Source organism: Nestor notabilis, unplaced genomic scaffold (assembly GCF_000696875.1).
Source record: "Nestor notabilis isolate BGI_N333 unplaced genomic scaffold, ASM69687v1 scaffold9821, whole genome shotgun sequence".
Lineage (NCBI taxonomy): Eukaryota > Metazoa > Chordata > Aves > Psittaciformes > Psittacidae > Nestor > Nestor notabilis.
Window position 1 is genome coordinate 13796 of NW_009915120.1, and position 19894 is coordinate 33689.

Consider the following 19894-nt stretch of genomic DNA (forward strand, 5'->3'; position numbering starts at 1 on the left):
GTGTTCAGTGCCTGCAACAGGTATTATGGCATTGCATAGACAAAAGGCAGTGAATAGATTAGCAGTGAAAAAAAACCCTTTGCATGCTTTGCTTTTTGAAGTAGTGTCTGTGTGTGTATCTACATACCAAGAAGATGCTGAAACTCCATTTAACTTTGCTACAGCTATTTTTGGTGCTTGAGAGGTGACCAAATAGGTATGTTATCCCATAGGCTTAGGCTGGCTTAGATGAAATTGGTGGTTTGTGATGTTGGTGGTTCTACTGAGACAAGGACTGGTTTGAAGTCATCTCTAGAAAGTTGGCTTGGGAAAGGATGAAGCAGTGAGCAAGTTGATCAGAGTGAGAATCAACTGTTTCTTGAAGACAGCGTATCTCAAAATGAAGGTCTCTTACAGTAAGTGGTGATTTGCCATCAATCTGCTCCATTGCAAGAGTTTAATCAATGGCTCAGGTGTCCTTGCTGCAGACAAAGCTAATGAGCTGGATGGGCTTTTGAGATTGTCATGGCAAATGGGCTGGAAGAGCCTGAAGAGTTATTATCTACTTTGGTAGGGCATCCAGGCTTCGTTAGTGAATTTCTGAGGGCAGATTGAGCATCACAGCAAACTGTTAGGATGTCAGTGACATCTTGCTTTTTGTTAGTGTTTATAGAAACACAGGTAGAGCATCTCTGCTAGTCTGACATATCAGTCACTGCAGTGGGGCATACTGCAGTATATTAATTTTCTGGATCATCTTGCTTCCCTGTTTTCACTATAAATTCTCTAACAAATTAGCATCTTCCGTGGGCATATTTGCTTGATCCAACTTTTAAAGGCAGCAGTTCCCCACTCCTCCCCTCCCTCTCCCGCCTCCTGCTTTGCGTAGGTCAAAAAACATTTGTCGACTTAAAGTGATATTTATTACTGACTTTTAAATCTGGGTGGGCTGGTATCCAGGATACAGTGGGCAAGTGGAAGCAGGATAACAACATATTGAAGTGATCAATGTTGCAAACATTGGCTATGATGCAAAATATTAAAGAGAAAGTTAATTCTCTTTGCCCCTAGACCTGAAAAAATATGGTCAGTGTTTATCTCTGGCTCTTTTATTCTCATGGGACAAAGCACCCCTTCAAGAATCTTGGGAAGAAGACTCAATTTGGTGAAGCAGAAGGTGGTGGCTCAGTTCTGTGTTGCTGCTTTACATGGACATGTAAAGGAAGATCCTGGAAGAACCCTTGACAGTGGTGTGTGTGGTAGGGCAAGGAGGATGCCCCAAGTAGTGCAGGGAATGCATGGGTTGCTGCTTAGTCTGGTGATCAGAGGTTCCTCAAAGTCATTTTTTCCTAGCACTGTCTGCCAGGATTGACTGTCCTCAGGAGGTGGAAATGTGACCCCATAGAAAGGCAGTGATGTGTGAGTCTTTTCCTCTGATTGTACTATGGCATCAGCAGACCTTTCTGCTGGCTCTGAGGTTGCTTTGTTCAGGATAAGCTCCACTATACTTTGGCTGTGAGTAATGCAGAGGCTATTCTACTTTTCTTTTATATGCCCTAGTTCTCACAACTGATAAGCATGCTTATGTTCACATCACGTCCTTCTGCTTCTCTCTCACATGTTCTAATGAGTATTTCTTTAAAAATAGTTACAGTGCTACAACTGCTGTCTTCAGTGAGCGATGAGGTACCCTTCTGGGTAGTTATTTCAGATTCTGCAGGTGCAGGCTGTGGTTACTGCCTCATGCACATTTTGAAACAGCCTTAAAAAGGTCATCCACAACTTTCAAGCCAGAAGACTTGTGTTTTAAAACAAAAGCTTATGGTCAGTTGAGTGGGAAGGCTGCTTAACAGAGTTTCACTGAATTGTGCCAACTACAGTTAATTTCTTTGCGTGATCTTCTGATACATATTTTCTGGACTATCCCTATATCTTGTGAATGCCTGGCATGTTCCATGGTCAGATGAATAACCCCAAACTGTCCCTCTGGAGAAGTAATCTTCGTTACAGCATCTGGCATACAGAGATCTTGTCGAAATCATACAGAATTCAATCTCTTTGTCAAGAGATACATCTTAAACAAGCATGTATGTTCAACTTCATAACATACAATTCACCTTGGATCCCTGCACTGCAGTAATATTATGAACTTGTTTTTCCCACTGCATGCATGTTTTTTATGCTAATTTAGACTCCAGCGCTTTTTCTTTTTTTTTTTTAATTTTTTTTTTTTGCATATGACTGAATATGAGAATAAGATTGACTAGCATATAGACATCATATGGTAGGACTTCTGTTGGGATGCAAAACTAGATAATAGTTGCAAATGTAATTAAAGGTTAATTAATTCAGATAATGAGATGTAAAATTAGAAAAATCTTCTGATGTTTTGGCTTTCAAATTGTGAAGTTTCTTTTCTGTTTAAGGAATAGTACCTTTCTTGTAAAGGAAAAGAAAAATGATCCTTTTTAATTGTTTAAAGACTTCCTAATGCATATAAAAGATGAAGGAAAGGAATGGGAGTGATATGCTTTAAATATCTGGTTTTCTGGAGGTTTTTTTTCTGAGGGCTGGGAAATTACCAGGTTTAATGATCTCATGTGGGACAAGAGGCTGATGTGGGACAAATTGAAGGAAGATTTATTAATTTGTTTGTTTATTTATTTCGTCTGCCTAAACCAGTTTATTCACGTATACTTTCTTCATAAAGCATTTAGTGCAACAGAATTTAATACTTCCTTTTTCTATGGATTTGACTGGAGTATTATCACAGAAGGCATTAATCTCACATGAGTAGCTTTTAAACTTTTATGGCTTTTTGCTTAAATTGAGTTTGGTCAAACATCTGAACATATTCTAAGCCTGAGGAGGTGTGCAGGGATCACCAGTGCAGGCCTTGTTTTACCATGCCTATGCTGTCTTGCAAAGAAACACTGAGCATGGAGAACCCATATAAGGACCAGTTCTATTCATGACATTTTCAAATGCCTCTTGTTGGAGCGAGGTCCTACCCTTCAAAACTGTAGATCATAATGAGAAAACTCCCTGGCACCAGCTAGAAAATATCAAAAGATAAAGAAACCCCCAGCCCTTACTCAGAGAGTTCGAACTTCCACAGCAGTAGGAAGAGGGAGTTGTAGACTTCATGGAGTTTAGAGTGAGTGAATTTACAGCATGTAAATTCAGAATAATGCTGTATAGACATGATGTGACAGATCCATGTGCTTCTGTTATATCAAATGTGTGCAAACAATTGTTATATGAATAAAGAATTAAAATAAAGATGTGTATCAGAAGAAAGGCAGGCAATTAAATTTAACGGTAAAGAATATCAGTAAGGAAATCTTCCTCTTTAGAGTGGAAGTCTTGCCTAACTGCAAAGACTCTGTACTGTTCATGGAGGATGTTCCTGTCTAAAGATGCCTGAACTGTTTCTGTGACATTATGGGGGTGCTGAGCGCATCTTTTACTTTCTTAATAGTTTAATCTGCATAAGATATGTAATTTATGTTATTTGGTTATGATCTTATACTAAACAAAACTTGTATCTGTTACATACTTGGCACTTGAGCTGCTTTTCTATGTCCAATAATAGACAAGACTCATCTTCTTCCTGCATCTATGATATTTTCTGATTCTGTAACTTCAGTCTAGTAAAATCTAAATTTACCTAAGCTGCTTTTTAGGAGTTGTTTGTATATTCTAAACTCCTGTTCATGTTCTAATCCTATTCCATATCTAATGGTTACTGCATACCTCTTCCCATGTTACTTCATGTGCTAAGTAATAAGGATTGAATGATAAGCGTACAGTGGTTTCTGCACACTGGCAGAGGCTTTTGAACTGCCTTGTTTTTCAAGTCCCTCCCCATCTCAGAGGTAACAAACATCCCTTTGGAGAAGGAGTGCACTTGAGTTTTCATTTGTTCCTGGCTCAACAGCCAGACCAAAGGTTGTCAAGCATAAAAAAGATGTTATCAGGGTTAGTGTGATCCCATTCTGCAAACTGTTTGAAGGTGCCAGTAGTGGAGCTCAAAGTAGTGCTGAGGCTCTGCCAAGATCAGGTGAGGAGTTCCTGGATCTGCTTTGCTGAGGAATTGCTTGTGTGATCCAAGGGAACAATTTTGATTTTTATTTCCTTGCATATTGAATACTTGTTAAGCTTTCTATGCAGTGAGGCCTTGACTGCTTCATGAAACTCAAATAGTTAAACTTTAATAGTTTTTCTACAGAAAAGCAAATTACAGCTGTTGTTCTGGAAGTGGTTAAGAACTCCCACTATCCAGTCCATAGTAGGTTGGCACCGGCTTGTGCCAAGAGCTACTGTCAGTGAAATTAATATTGTTCCCAAGAGGTCACATAACAAAGTGCTGCCAATACAAACAATGGCGCTGCAGGTTCTCAAACTGTTAAGGCTGTAATGCAAGCCTTTTTAACCAGAGCTTGTTCACCCAGCCTGGAGGCCACTCCCGCTCTCTGAAAACCTCAGAAAAGCAAAAGTCAGCAGTTTATTTGTGATTTGTTGTGTTTTGAGTGTCCTATAGGTATTCGAACTTAGAGCAGGGCCACCCTGGCCACCCAGCAGGGAGCTTGAGTGTTTCTACAGCTGATCTTTATCAGTAGGTCTATAAGTGTTTTGCAGAGTGATCATGGTTGTTCCCATGCCACGGAAAGAGAAATGACTTGCTGAAGGCTGGGACCACACCAGGTTCAGGAATAAAACCAAGGTATGCTGAATGGCCTGATGCTTCGTCCAGTAAGTCAGTTGGTCTCTGCAAAACCAGAAAATCAGATTCTTGGAAACAAAGAGTGAAGAATTTCAGCATCTTGTACCTGAAAGGAGTAACTGTGCTCTACTTCTAGGAATAAGGTTTGGGAAATTACCTAGTGACCTACCTTTTGTGCAGGCAGTGGTCTAAGTGGAGCTCTCTGAAAGTAGGGATGTCGAAGAACAGGGACATTAAAAAAATACCTTTGCACACTTGTAAAGCAATTCGTGGACTGTTTGTATGCAGCTCATGCAAAAAAACCCAACAGCCCCATACACAGAAATATAGGCATTTGTCAAATAGTAAACTAAACTGATGCAATTTACTGTGAGGTATTTTCATAAATCATAATCAAAGCATTGAATTTTAACTGTTTTTTTGTACTTGAAACATTAGATGTACTGTAGTTATTGAAGTCTATTAAACTTCAAAAGTTTTTTATTTGCAAATTGATTCTGAAAAATTAGTTTATATTGGATTTTATTATTCAATAATATATATACTTTGTCTTGACATTTTTAGCTATAATTGTCAGCATTGTTCACAGCTGATTTGCTGAATAACTGCTGATACTTGAAGCTTTGTTCCTGAGTCTGTTTTCACTGAAGTAGCTGCAGCACTATGGGATGTTTTATTCCCTTCTAATGCTTGCTATAGTTCTTGCTGCAGAGGTGAGCATCCTTGCAGCAGGGTCATGGGAACAGTTCACAAAAAGACTCCTGAGTCTGTACTGGGGAAAATCAAGTACCTGACCATGCTGATTTTGCCTGGCACCAGAGAGGGAGCATTTGAACTTGCATCTGCACGATGGATTGTCAGTAGTGATAGATGAGATGAATCACTTGTTTAATTGATAGTCTGCTTTAAAATTTTTATAATATTTAATCTTTTACAAATGTGGATTGCTGAAGGGTTGAGCTCTGGCACCAGAGTTATCTGCAGGAATGTTGATGGCACAGGTACATTGGCTCCTCTGCAGTTGATACCTGGTACACTGGGTAATGAGATGGGGAGAAGTTTTGGTGAACGGCTAATATAAAAATAAGCGGGGTTTTTAAGAGCCTTTTTTAAACTCAGGATGCATCTAGAGAAGTGTGTCTGGTTGCTCTGCAGCTCCACAGACTTTCTCTCCCATGCCTGATTCAGCTGGATGGAGGCGCAGAATTAAGTTGTGTTTGGGAGTGATGGAGTAGGAGGGAATTATGGAATGCTGTGGGTTTGAAGGAACCTCCCAGAGGTTTTCTGATCCAGCCCCTGGTCCGAGCAGTGCTAACTGCAAAGCCAGAGCAGTTGTGCAGGACCTTGTCTGGTCAAGTTATGAAAACTCCAGGCAGAAGATTGCCTTTTTACTAGTTTGTGCGTGTGAGTCAGGCTGCCTGGCTTGCAAATGTCTTTGCCAAGTTGCCATCCTGCTTTCATTTTTATTTGGAAATGTGTTGTGAGAAGGTATTTTGCTGGCAACACAATTAATGTGCCAACAGAGGTACTTTGAAAAGCTTTTAAGTGTCCAGACAATCTGCATTTTCCTACTCCTGACCTCTCTTCTCATTGTTTTGTTCATGTCTTCATTTAGATGGACCTGAAAAGAAATGTATCTTGTCACTGGGGACATCTTTTTAATTATAGTGTGAAATAGCCTGTATGCACTCTCTGGAAAGCTCCAAACAACGATTATTTAATTATAACTTGCATCATTAGAAATATTAATTGTTGCATAAAATTTTAGTAATCACTAAAACCCCCACCCATCTGCTCTTCTGTACTACTCTCCAGATCAAAACCAAACCAGATGCTGATTACAAAGATAATCTACTATATTTGTTAGGTGAGGAGCTTTAAAGAGAAATAAATGCAGCAATATTGATAGATTTTTATGGTGGCAGTCTGTACAGTGCCTATTTTGTACTGAAAAAAAGGGAGGATGCTGCTTTGCTGTGAAATGTTGCTGGCAGCCAGGAGGAGTGAAATGCACTGGGAAGCTTTTAAGGTATCATTAGGAAAGGTATAGCTGAAATGGCAAACTAGAGCACAAATGTTGCAATAAAGTTAGGTTAATGAAGGAGCATGAATAGTCAATTAAGTGTACTCTGCATATTTTAATGTTATGTAAAACATGATAAAAAGCAGTAAAATTCTGATTTGTTCTTCTTTTCATATTTAATGAACTCTCATTGCAAACACTGTATTAGCATATGAGTTGAAAATGTCCATAACTGTTTTTTCAAGAAGGAGAAAACTAGTTTAAGCTCTGTTTCTATATTGTAGACTACGGCTGTAACCCGTACAGTCTACAATTGATCTATGGAGTTAAATAAAATGGGATTTCTATTTCACTTAAACTGACGCACTTTTACGTGAACATGAAGGTGGGAAGCGAAGTTCCCCGTTACTGACAAATGTGAATTTTGTCTTGTCATTTTTTGTGGGCATAGTTAACTTCCTTTTTATGTGGACAAAGCAGATACACTAAGGATTTATTAAGCATGTTTTATACCATCATTCCTTGGATAGTTTTAATTCAGCATAAACAAGTGCCTCCTCTGAGCACAGCTGTCCCTGCCTGCCTCCCTCCCTGTCCCACTGCTTTCGCCTGTGCCCCTGCTGCCTGCCTTGCTAGTGATCATGTTTGTATGTCTCCCCAGTGACCTGGTGGAGGGAAATGATCTGGGTTAAAATGAATCGTTATTTAATGAGCCAGTTCAAAGCTATGGTCCTTCAGCTTGGTTCAGGACATAGCTTCACAAACACGTGTAGAAGCACAAAGCAGAATGGTGGGATGGAAGGTGAGGCAAGAGGCGGAGGGAGGACCCAACCTGCTTGTCAGCAGCCTCCTTTTATAGTACTTTAATCAGGTTGTGGAAATGCATCATTAGCAGGAGACTGGCCATCTCTTTTTTAAGGAACATAAAGTTTCTTTAACCCTGGCATCTACCAGTTCACCACTCCTCCCTTTCTCTCAAACCGAATTGGCTTTTGTATCAGGATTCCACAGCTTTATTTGAGGCACAGGATATGGACAGAGAAGTTCAGGCCTGTATTGGTGCCTTTCTGAAGCTGGCTTTAGCCAGGGCTTTCCTCCCATGGTAAGAGTGGGGAGAAGAGGGAGGAAAGCAGCCAGACATTCCTACTGTATTGACTTCTATGATATTCTTTCCTATTCTTAACTTCTTTTGGATAAAGAAAAGGGCATTGCAAACAAAATTTACTCTCATGCACTAAATTGCTCTCCTTGCTAGACTCGAAAAGTGGCTAGTTTATACCACATAGCTAAAAAAGAGCTTTGTTCAAAGCATAAACCCATTCAGCAATATTTAGTTTGGTACGTACTGGGAAATACAGAAATGCTTCTAAACTTGTTGCTTTCCTGACTGTCGTCATCTTGGAAGTAAGTCTTTAAACCTAAAAGCACTGCTTGTGTTTAAAAAGAGCAGCCATTTTCTTAGCAGATCCCTTTCTGTTTTGGGGGAGGTGAGAATGAACCATGAATTGTGGGCTTCCCTCTTGTGAAATAACTTTGTGGGTTCATTTTATACAAAAAGGACATGAGAGTACACTCTTCAGTTTCCTTTCACTGATGACCCGTATGGGTTTCTCCAGAGACCTTTACAGGCTCACCTGAGAATTCTACGTTGCAAGCTCTGCTGAATACAGATTTTTCTTTTTTATAGCTTTTTTTACCTTTTTATGCTACATCTTAAACTATGAAGTTTAAACTTCTTAACTCTTAAACTATGAAGTTTAAGATTGTCAGGTGAAGATCTTTTCTTTATAAAGAAGATAATTTAAAAAGAGTTTTATATTTAATCTTCAATAAATATTAATAAAGAGAACTGTTCCATTGGTTGTTCTTCATTACCTATGAATTCTGACAGTGGGTTTCAAGAGGAGCAGTGGGGGAAGGTTATGAATATTATTTGGCAGAAAGTCAGGCATATTCTACGGTTTCATATGAATGATATCTGCTAAAAGTCAGCTAGCTTCCCAACCAACTCTGCTTGCTGTGCCTTAGCAACCACGAGGAAAAATCTGCCGCCACATGGAAACGGATTGGGATTCATGACAACACTCCCTATATCCAGCCACTCTCAAACAACAGTAGCATTTCATCTACCTAACACAGCACCCATGTGATTTCTGCTTAAAACTCCTGATTTAGACAGTAGCAAGCAATGCCAAATGCAAAAATTCAAGGTATCGAAGTGATAAGCCAAATTGTTCAGTAATTTTATCTCCCTTCCCCCACTTCTTGCCTGGCATGAGCAAGCACTGGGAATAAATGTGCATTTACTTCTGCAAAAATTGCTGCCTTCTTGTGTTGCAGGTTGAGGAGGGTGTGCCGGGCAGGTACAGCCTAGCTTTGTTCCAGGATTCATGTTCAGATTGGGGCTGGCGGGGAAACTAATTATTACAGCTGCTTGCTTTTAGCAACTCCTGCAAAGCTTTTTGAAGATGAAAACCCACAGGGTTTCATCGGTTGTAACAGTTGCAGTAGTTTCTATTGCTGTTTGGCACTATCATTGTCATGGTTTGCAATAAGAGAAAGAAATCTGTCTAAGAAAAATTACTTACTTTTTGCTTTGTGCATGGAGTAAGAGAGAAGCCTGAGGGAAATTAAGTAAATACCCTGGTGGTTTTCTTTAATTTTTCCTGAAACAGTGTATTGTTAGAGTTGAATGATTGGTGAAGAGAGAAAAGCACAAACAGGTGACTGCTATTGAGAGTGAACTTGGATTCAGCTTTATTTGTGATCCTTTTCTGTATGCCATCTCTCATAGTTGGAATGTGAGAAGTTTCCAGCATGAATACTTGTGAAAGTGTATTTTAGGCTTGAATGCTTAGATTCTTGTTGGAAATCTGTCTGAATATATAATTTCCTTTGTGGTCACATTAGCCAATTTAGGATTCAGGTGTTCAGTGCAGAATTGAGTTGCAGAATCCCCCTGTCAGGGAATAGAAACAATCTCATTACCAGGTAGTCTGTGCTACACCATGTGCATTTCAAAATTAGATTATTTTTTTTCAGGCTATTCACATTTAGGAAGTAAGCCCTGGTAAAGCACAACACTGAAGCATTTGGTTTATTTTAAATATACCAAGTAATCCAATTTGGAATGCACAAGTGCTAACCTGAACTCATTAGGGACAAAGGGATGCTGCCCTGAAACTGTGAACAATTGTTTTCTTACATTTGTACACAAAAATGTTCTTAGAACTGCTCAGCAGTGTGGAGTTGAACATGGGCATGTTTGCAAATTAAGCACTGATCAAACAGACAAATATTGACAAGCGTGTTGTAAACTGAAAACAGGTGAAGTTTGAGTGCACATTACGATGTGGCATTATTTTTAGTAATGCAACCAGTTGGAAAACCAGTTATTTGAAAAACTTGGAGTAGAAGCTTAAACAACTTGCTGGGGGGGAAGAGCCCTGATCTTGCCTTTTTTTGCTTCTTTTATTTTTAAAACAAATCCCTCTGGAAAAGATTTAGAAACAGGAATAATCTTGATTAATAATTTTAAGAAGTCTTATTTTTGCTTTTTTCTTTTTTTTCTTTTTCTTTTTTCTTTTTCTTTTTCTTTTTTCCTTTTTTTGTTTTCTTTTTTCCTTTTTCTTTTTTTTTTTTTTTTTTCCCCCTTGCTAACTGCACAGGGATATCAGAAGCTCTTAGAAGAAAAGGCAAAACATTTGTGGCCCATATTTGAGATTATTATTTTCCTACAATTTCTACACCTGCTTCTGTAGTGCTACAGTGTGACTTCTAGTGTAGACAGGTTGCTGGCTGCTACCACTGTACTAAATCCCAGCTGAGGAAAGCACTTAAACTGGAGCTCCAAGCACTCTTGCTTTGTTTCTTTCTGAGCATGATGGTGATTAAATTGCTAGCAGATGTATGGAGCATTGCTGATGCTACTGCGACTGCAGTGCTGGCAATGGCAGAAATATCAGCAGTTGTTGGAACAGCTTGGGCAGGAGGCAAAGCACAAGCTACTTGTAGGCAAGTCATCCTCTGAAGTTGAGATGAGGCCAAAACAAAATCCCAGATCTAAAAATGAGGAGAAAACTCAAATGCATCTCCAAAAGTTATGGCTGAAAACATGGTCTGTGGTATCTTTAGTGCTTGATTAGAACATTAGCTAGGTTGTAGTAAATGCATAGGGAGTTGATGTAGTGGAGCCAGTTCAGTATTCTGCTGAGTAAACAACTAAGTCAGCATCTCACAGTAAGATACAGCTTGATCTTTCCAAAGGAGACCAAAACATGTCTTCACTAGTACGCTTTGCTTGTGTAGTATGTCATTGGGAAATTTCTTTCCAAACCTTTAAAAAATCAGTTTGTGATCATATATTAAAATGTTATCATCAATATCATTGCATACTTAACTTTAAATAATGGCAGAGATTCTCAACTTGTTTAGAAGTAATCGTGCAGTTGAAGAAATACCAATTTAAACCCAGATACACACTTTGCATAGTAGTATGAACCATTGAATTAGCTACTGCTTTTAAGAAGTCTGACTGGATTATTTGATTCTTTAGCTACTAATTCCATGAGCTAGTCATATGGATTGTAAAGAAATATTTTCTTATGGTTGTTTTAAACTACTTGCTGATCACTTTTTCTAATCATCATGTTATTTTAACACCATTGCTCTACTCCCTGCATTTCTAATGGATTTAAATACCATAGTGAACTCCTTCATATTTTTTCCCAATTTATCTGTAGTGTATTCAAATTTGAATCCCAGCAGTCCTATTCAAAAACTTCTTCCTGGGGCATCTGTTTCAACTGTCCACTCCTGTCACATGCAGGTTGTTACCACAAGTTAGGATGCCATTCCTGTGCCACATTCATACGTCACCCTCCTGGTTCACCCAGCAGGCACCAGCTCCCTGCCTCTATCTTTCTGCATTCCCCAGCAGCGAAGCTAAAGTCACCTATGCTCACCTACTCAGGTATGATGGGAAAGCCCTTCTGAAGGACACCCAGCTCTCTTAATCTGCTCCACATATTGTCTCCTGTCCCAGGACCACACGTGCTGCCACATCCCCATCTCGTCCCTGACATGTGGCTTAACAAAGCTTTTCCTCAAGCTGAGGAAGAGGCAGAGGGTGACACCGGGGTGGCAGTGCCTAGAAAGCAGCAGTTGGCAGGGGCAGCAACAGCTGTTCCAAGGTAGTTTTCATGAGTGATGAGCTGTTTGCTTGATGACTCATTCTAAGGGTTATTTGCAAATGTATTTTGAATTGGTGTGTGTGCGTCAAAATCATTTGGGAGGAGCAGCCTATATTTACCAAATACCTTCAGGGAGGAGTGGTGTTTCCCCCCCATGGCAGCCTGAAGTCTGGGGTTTTCAAATAAAGCCTGGAGCCCTGATCCACTTCCTCTTCATCCAGTCTCTGGAAGGGGACTGCCCAGTTTGTCTCCAGCAGCCAAAGTAGAGTCTGCTGTATATTTATTGAGGCAAATTAACCCCCTGCCAGTTATATGGATTCAGGCTGCCATTTGCAGAATTCATCCTGTCTTCCTTTCTTCCATTTCAGGGCTTGAATTCCTTCTCTCTCCCCTGCACCAAAGCTAGCACTGTGTGGCTGGAAGGATAAACTAGCTTTTTTTTCCCCCCTCTACTAGTTTTCAGCCTCAGCTGCCTTTTGCAGACTCCTTGGAATTTCTTCCTAATATCTAATCTAAATTTACCCTCTAGCACTACAATCCCTGATAAACAGTCCCTCCCCATCTTTCCTGTAGGCCCCCTTTAGGCACTGAAAAGCTTCTATAAGGTCTCTCCAGAGCCTTCTCTTCTGTAGGCTGAACAACCCCAATTTTATCAGCCTGTCTTCATAAGGAAGGAGCTCCAGCCCTTGAAGCATCTTTGTGGTCCTCCTCTGGATCCACTTGGGCAGGTCAATGTCTTCCTTATGTTGGGGCCCCAGAGCTGAACTCAGGACTGCAGGTGGGATTCCAAAGGAGCGGTGTAGAGGGGGAGCACCACCTCCCTTGACCTGCTGGCCATGTTCGTTTTGATGCAGCCCAAATGCAATTGGCTTTCTGGGCTGTGAACACACATTGCTGGCTCATGTTCAGTTTTTTGTTCATCAATACCCCTAAGTCCTTCTCAGGCTGCTCTCAATCCATTCATCGCTCAGCCTATATTCATGGTGGGTATTGCCCAGCCCAGGTGCAGGACCTTACACTTGGCCTTGTTGAACTTCATGAAGTTCATATGGGCGCACCTCTTTTGCCTCTCAAGTTCCCTCTGGATGGCATCCCTTCCCTCTAGAATGTGGATTGCACCGCAGTCACACCACTCACCTTGGTGTCATCTACAGACTTGCTGAGGGTACACTCAATCCCACTGTCCATGTCCCTGACAAAGTTGTTAATTAATACTAGTCCTGGGCCCCTGAGGGACACCACTCATGACTCATCTTCATCCTCGCATCAAGCCATTGACCACAACTTTTTAAGTGTGGCTATCTAGCCAATTCCTTAAGCCCCAAGTGGTCTACCTGTCAGATCCATGTCTCCATTTTAAAGACAAGGATGTGTGTGGGGCAGTAGTATGAAAAGCTTTGTCATCAGGTAGATGACATCAGTTGCTCTTCCCTTATCCACCAAAGCTGTAACATTTTGTAGAAGACCATCGAATTCATCCTTTTTGCTGAGTTTGGTCTTATGTTGTGATATAACTGCACCCTACAGCAGCAGCACTTTCCCTGGCTGAGGCTCAGCTGTCCTCTGAATGCCAGGGACCAGGACAGTGTAATGCCAGTGTCTGTAGTTCCCACTGGCATCACTGGAATTAACTTGCTGATTGCAAGTTAAGTAACATCATTAGCACCAGCTTGGGAATGGAGCAGAGAACAGGGAAATCAATGTATCAGCTTTTACTCTACTGCTGCAGTGGGTGAGCCTTGTTGAACAAAAGACATGGACAGAAACCAAGTGAAGTGGTGGTATTTAAGGCTGCTGCAAAATCAAGGTGTTAATGATGTGCCAGCTAGGAAAAATAAATGGGGTCTGAGGCAATGTTACACACTTATGACATCTTCGTTGGGTACGAGAGGGGAATTAAGCTTTTATGTTATAGTATTTCTATCTGGAGCTACTGTTACACGTGGAACTATGCTAACATTTGTGTTGAGCATGGAAGGCTAAACAGTTTTAGATGCTTCTGTGTTTTTTTGTCACTTCTCTTTCTTTTCTAAAAATGTAGTAACAAAAATATAAAGGGGAAAAAAAGATAGGTGGCACTGATGAAATACAGATTCTGTAATTCTTGCAGGGTGTGAAGGATGTTGGGGTTGTTTTTTTTATGATTACAATATACCAAGTGTGAATTGGATCCTTCTCAAAGCGCAGGATTAATTATGCTGCCTACAAGTTGGAATAATATGAGGGAGCACCACACAATCCTCCTATTGTGTTGCCAGTGCACCTGCACAATGTCTTCTGTTCCACTTCCAGACTTCTTTCAAGCAATGTTTATTTTTGTCTTGTGTGGCTTCTAGTAAGATAGAAGTTGCCAGTAAGCATCAGAGTAGACAATATCTTGTCTTTTAACACTGACAAGATATGGAAGTATCATGGTGAGTAAAGGTCGGGTAACCTGCCTCTAGTAGAGATTTTTATCCTGGGTCTGTTTGTCTTCCAGAGTTTTAGGTTCACTGTTAATTTTATAACTTTAAATCCCCAGTCTTTATTGATCAGTGGTAAGGTTTTGGCATTTGCGTTTCCCTGCTGTGAAGAGTTATGTGTCGTTTTCCTTTCTATCTCCTCAAACATGAATCCTCTCTAATTTCATTGGGTGGTTACTTATTCTCATGTTACATAAAACAGAGCACAGAAAGTCTGCCTTTTCTGTGTGCCATTTCATTTATTTGTATAATTGTATTATGTGTCCTGTAATCTCTTCTTTGTAAGGTAAATAGTCACAGGCTTTTCTGTCTCTTCTCATATTAAAATTTATCCAAATCCTTTATTATTCCTCCTACTGTTGTTGTCTGAATCCTGTCTAACACTGGAGAGTCCATTTTTTGAGATGCTGCTATCAGTGCAGCATGTGGCACAGTAAGGAGAATGCTGTTCTACATTAGAGCAGTGTTATCTTCCCATTGGTCACCATTTTATTCCTCATTTATCCTATTTTTTTTAACATCAGTTAAGAATTTCGTTTGTGAGACTTGTCTTCCTTGAGAAGTGTTCTGTGACCCTCGGGTATTTTTACTGAATTGATAAAGTTTGCTTTAAGATCTATTAGAGCATATGTAATTACATTTTCTCCCGCTAGTACGTGCTGCTTTTAATGTTGAGCTCATCATGATATGGTCTTTTCACCCAACTTTTTCTAGGTTTATCTTGAAATTCTTCACTGTCATGTCTGGTCTTTCCTGACTCAAATAATTGTGTGTGGTCTACAGACTTTATCACCTCATCTTTTTTTCCAGCTTAAGAATAAATGTAGTAAAAAACACAGAATAGAATTTACCAAACCTTTTTTCTGCTATGAAAAAAAAAACATTTGTAGACTTCAGTTAGACTACTCAGATGATTTGATAAATTCTTTTTATTTAGTTTTCAATAGCTAAAAGAACTAGGTTGCTGCTTCTATACAAAAATCAGAACAAAACTAAAGCTCTACCAAATTGTCTTACAGACCTTGTCCAGAAGAATTTCGAATCCCTACTTGGAAACTCCTACAAACAAGGTATTTGTTAATCTTCTTATTAATTCTATTTTGTCAAACAACATATTAGGAATCTTTTTGCTTTGAGTCAACCTCTTAATCATAGCTTTGAAGACACTTTTGAAAGTGGCCTTCAGTTAAATCCAGTTAACAAATTATAATCTGTATGTGTTAGAAATCATCTTCTTCTCTCACTGAATTTGCAAGCTGAATTTTCATGAATTCCAACGTGCACTCCTAAGCCATTTAAATGATTGCCACTGCTTAGCTTACTTTTGCAGTATATATGTATACTGTCTCAGGACTATTTTATATATCTTGAAAGATTTCTAAACATAGGCAACAGAAACAAAAAAGGTGAAACCGCAGCATTGTTTTTTTTTTCAAGTTAGTTGTTACTGATGTGTTTTCCTGGAGTGGTGAGGAAACATCACACATTCCCCAGAAGCCTGGGTTAAATTCATCAGTAAGGAGTGGTGTATGGAGTCCAGGTGGAATATGGTTTTATGAAAGATAGAGCTGGGTTCTGTTTTGATAGTCACATAGAATGGTTTCAGTTGGAAGGGACCTGAAAGATCATCTAGTTCCAATCCCACTGCCATGGGTAGGAACACCTTCCACTTCATCTACAGCCTAGAGAGAGAAGGTAAAAGTCAGGTGTAGGGGAAGTCAGAGGTGCATCCATTCTGAAAGACCACATCCTCCTGGCAAGATACAGATGACCTCATCTGTAGCTATCATAGGACACCTCCAAAGATTCTGAACACCAAAACCTGTGAAATGGTGTCAATATGTATTAGGGTTGTATTAAATTATTTAACTGGGATACATATGAAATAATATTTAACTGTGTTTGTGTGGTTTTGCAATGGTGTCTGTCAGCTTTGCTAGAATAATGCTTGCTCTCATTTGAATTTATCTGTTGTTTAAAGGTAAAACTGACATAGGAAAACCTCTGCTTTCCTAAGGCAGCAAATGTAAAAGTAGCCCAGCCCATGGAGGGGATTTGCAATCTGTGATACAGCTGAGTATGGCAGAAGCTGGGGTGCGTTTCCTATGAGCCTTTCATAGAATCATAGAATGGTTTGGGCTAGAAGGCACCTTAATGATCATTTGGTTCAAACGCCCTGCCACAGGCAGGGACACCTTCCACTAGAGCAGGTTGCTCCCAGCACCCTCCAACCTGGCCTTGAACACTGCCAGGGATGGGGCAGCCCCAGCTTCTCTGGGCACCCTGTGGCAGTGCCTCAGCACCCTCACAGAGAGAAGAATTTCTTCCTAATACGTAATCTAAATCTACCTTTGACTGACAGCTTGTCATCTAGCTGGTGAGAAGGCATTGCTCAGAGGGAGGGAGCGGACAGTGGCAATTTACTACAGAAGGAGTAAATCCCTGTTTGTCACAGTTTTCAATTTCTCTTTTCATTCAGATTTATGGAGAAAGTTCTTCCTGTGCGGGGAGAGCCCTCAGGAATATTTTTACTCTACAAGCATCTGACCTGATTAAAGACAGGGTTTACCTTACTGGCATTTGCAGGTAACCAGAGAGCATTCATTTTAATCAACTGGATGGGTTTTAATTGCATTTGTCTATGCTCTGATTTGACAAGATAGTAAATTCTAAGAGCGAGATTTTGTGTGTTACTAAGAATTGAAACTATTTTCTAAAAACTTCTTTAAAAGCTCATCTATTTTCATGCCTTTTCTTATGTTACTTTGTCTGTTGTCAGGAAGCAGCAGTGACCTGATTGTGTGTCCATTAATTTAATTGTTTTTGGTTTCATATACAATTGTGTTTGTTATTTTGTTGAAAAGAAAGAGTATTAAATTCAGCTCTGGCCTGGAGTTATAAAAGAGATTAATTGGACTCATAAGATTTAGTTACACAGTGATTTTTGCATGTAATTTATGAAATATTTCTGTAATGAAGTGATTTGCCATTTGTGTTGCATTACGGCATAAATGCTTCCTTCTATTTTCAATTATGTCAAAATGTGTAGGTCTCTATTATAGCACCATTCATTCATATCCATATTTAAGAAAAAACCACAGCTTCTTTGTTTTGTTTTGTTGGGTTTTTTTAACGATTTAAATATATACGTTTACCAATAATGTGAAAGATGAAGTACATCTGAAAGCAACACTCAAGGTCTTACACATGTATTTTGTAGCTTTACTGCTTATGCCTGTGCTCAGAAAGGAAATAAAATCCTGAGGCTAAAAGCTGGATTTTAGTTAGCTTTTATGCATCTTTGGATGAGAGTCTGTGTGCAGCACAAACTGATAAAAATATTATATGTTGTAAAGTGTGCTACATGAATTAGGTATGTAAGGGAACTTACTTAACTAACACTAGTTCCCTCATAAGTTGGAGCATCCCCTGGGGCTTGCCAGAATAATTTCTTCCCTTGAAATGAATAGGATTACAGAAATTAGTAACTGAAACTGAGGGTTTTCCCTGATGAACAAAAGGATTCACTTTTAATAGCTTTAAAAAATAGCTCTTTATTATAAAAGAGCATTTTAGCATTACTGTAGTGTAAGAAGTGATGTTTTGCTTATTTTCAGGAGAAGCTGTGTTGGATCGGAACTGGTAGACTGGCTATTGGAGCAGTGCCCGTTTGTTAAGTGTAGATCTACAGCAGTTGGAGTGTGGCAGCTCCTCCTGGATATGGGCATTATACTATCAGGTCAGTCTTGATAGTACTTCTAGCCTGAGGAAAGCTATCAATTTCTCCTGTATAAAATATAAATAAGGCTCATGTTTTTGATGGGAGAGGAAGGGGCGAAAGAAAAAAAATGCAGATTGATTCAATTTTCTTGCCAGTTTTTTATTTCACTGTCTCTTCAGCAAGCTTACCTCTGCGATCTTTCATTTCATAAATACCAAAGATGAATCTCTTTTAGATAATTTCCTTCCTTTTTCTTTTGCAAATGTAGTTGCTTATTACTAAGCATGCATGTCTTTTCCAGCCTATTTTTTTTTTCTCTGCAAGCTCTTTTAGGTTTTTCACAAGGCAGCAACCGTGTAGTCACTGCAGATCATGGCTTCACTGGATGACTTCCTCCAGCTATTAGTGATTTTCTCTTCCTCTCTCTGTTTTTCACAGTTTTAGATTACAATGGATTGAGAGGATACTCAGCTTCTTGAGACAGTGGTGTTGCCAGGTTCTACCCAGCTGTTCCCACCTTCCCAACCGTATTTATGGGTTTGGTGCAGCTAATGTGGTTCACATTACACTAGTAACCAACCTCTGGAAATCTGATGGACTTTGTAGCTGGGATTACTGAGGTAGCTCAGCTTAGAGGATAGACCCTGGGATCTGTGCTAGACACTTTTGTCCTTGTAAGAGATGAGGTCTTATGGAGGATTTCCTTTTATGTTCACTGATAGTATGCTTTAACCTTTTCTGACATACACTCACAGTATGTCTGATCATGCAGCCTCAACAAGGGCTGAATGACTCTCCCAGCAGGAGTTCATGCTTTTTGGCTTTGGACCCCATCCTTCGATCTCAGTTCAAACCTGGTTTTGCCAGGGAATATGACAGCTGTTGTAACAGCACATCACCTTACGCAGGTGTAGTCTACAAATCCAGTAGCCCTGAATTTGAGGAGAAGCTGGGATAACTATTGGCTGCATCTCCATTACTGAACTTCGTTTACTAGTGCCTGGCCATTACTGAGAACAGATTAGAAGCAGGATAGATAGAACAGATTAGAACAGGAAATAGAGGCTCTGCCGAGTGGAAGGTTTTTGTCTTCTAATTCTGAACTGTTCCAGAATTGGTTGAGTACTCAACAGCTTGAATTTCAGGAACCTGGGGTTCTTCAAATTGAGGTTTTGGGCTTTTCCTGTTTGGATGTGCTGAAGTAATACTAGAGGGCAGGATTGTTTCTATGTCATGTTGGTAATCCCTTTGCCCCATATGGTGCTGCAACTCAGCACTAAGGTCAAATGCAATACAGAATGAGGTGGGGACACAGAACCTTTACATGGTAAAGGCTTATCTAACATTATCTTTCTTCTAATTCTATCACTTTATCATTCTAATTCTAACATTTCTATCTAATGTTATTTTTCTTTTCTAACAGTGGACAGACAACTCTATTTTCAAGACACTCATGCTTTTTACCAGTTCTCAGCGGATGAATGTACCTACCTTTTCTGTGAATTTGAGAAAGAGGAAGGATGGAAGAATGGAGTAAAGTTCCTACTTCAACTGCTGCCTTTGTCTCCTCCCAGGATTGACATGTGTAATCTGTAAGTGTGCATGTACAGCTGTTTGCAACTTTTCCTGACTGTTTTGTAAGTGGCTGACTTATAATGACATTGTTTACCCCCAAACCACTGTGCAAATGAGACAGCTTTCTTTTCAGGATTGGCAAGCTTTGTAGAGATGGGCTCTGCATCTGAGAAAGTAATTGTGGGTAGATAAATTAAGGCACTCAGGTCAGGGGTT

General features: G+C 39.7%; 1 protein-coding gene across 1 annotated transcript in view; it reads left to right on the plus strand.

Moving 5' to 3' along the window:
* Positions 1-16861: 16861 nt before the first annotated feature.
* LOC104413064 (rap guanine nucleotide exchange factor 5-like) overlaps positions 16862-19894 on the plus strand; it is a gene marked incomplete at both ends in the record, with an annotated part of 33708 nt that continues 30675 nt past the window's right edge. The window contains 3 exons of the mRNA XM_010023969.1: positions 16862-16968; positions 18000-18121; positions 19527-19695. Of these exons, the coding sequence (XP_010022271.1) occupies positions 16862-16968; positions 18000-18121; positions 19527-19695 (398 nt within the window). The remainder of the gene's footprint in view (positions 16969-17999; positions 18122-19526; positions 19696-19894) is intronic.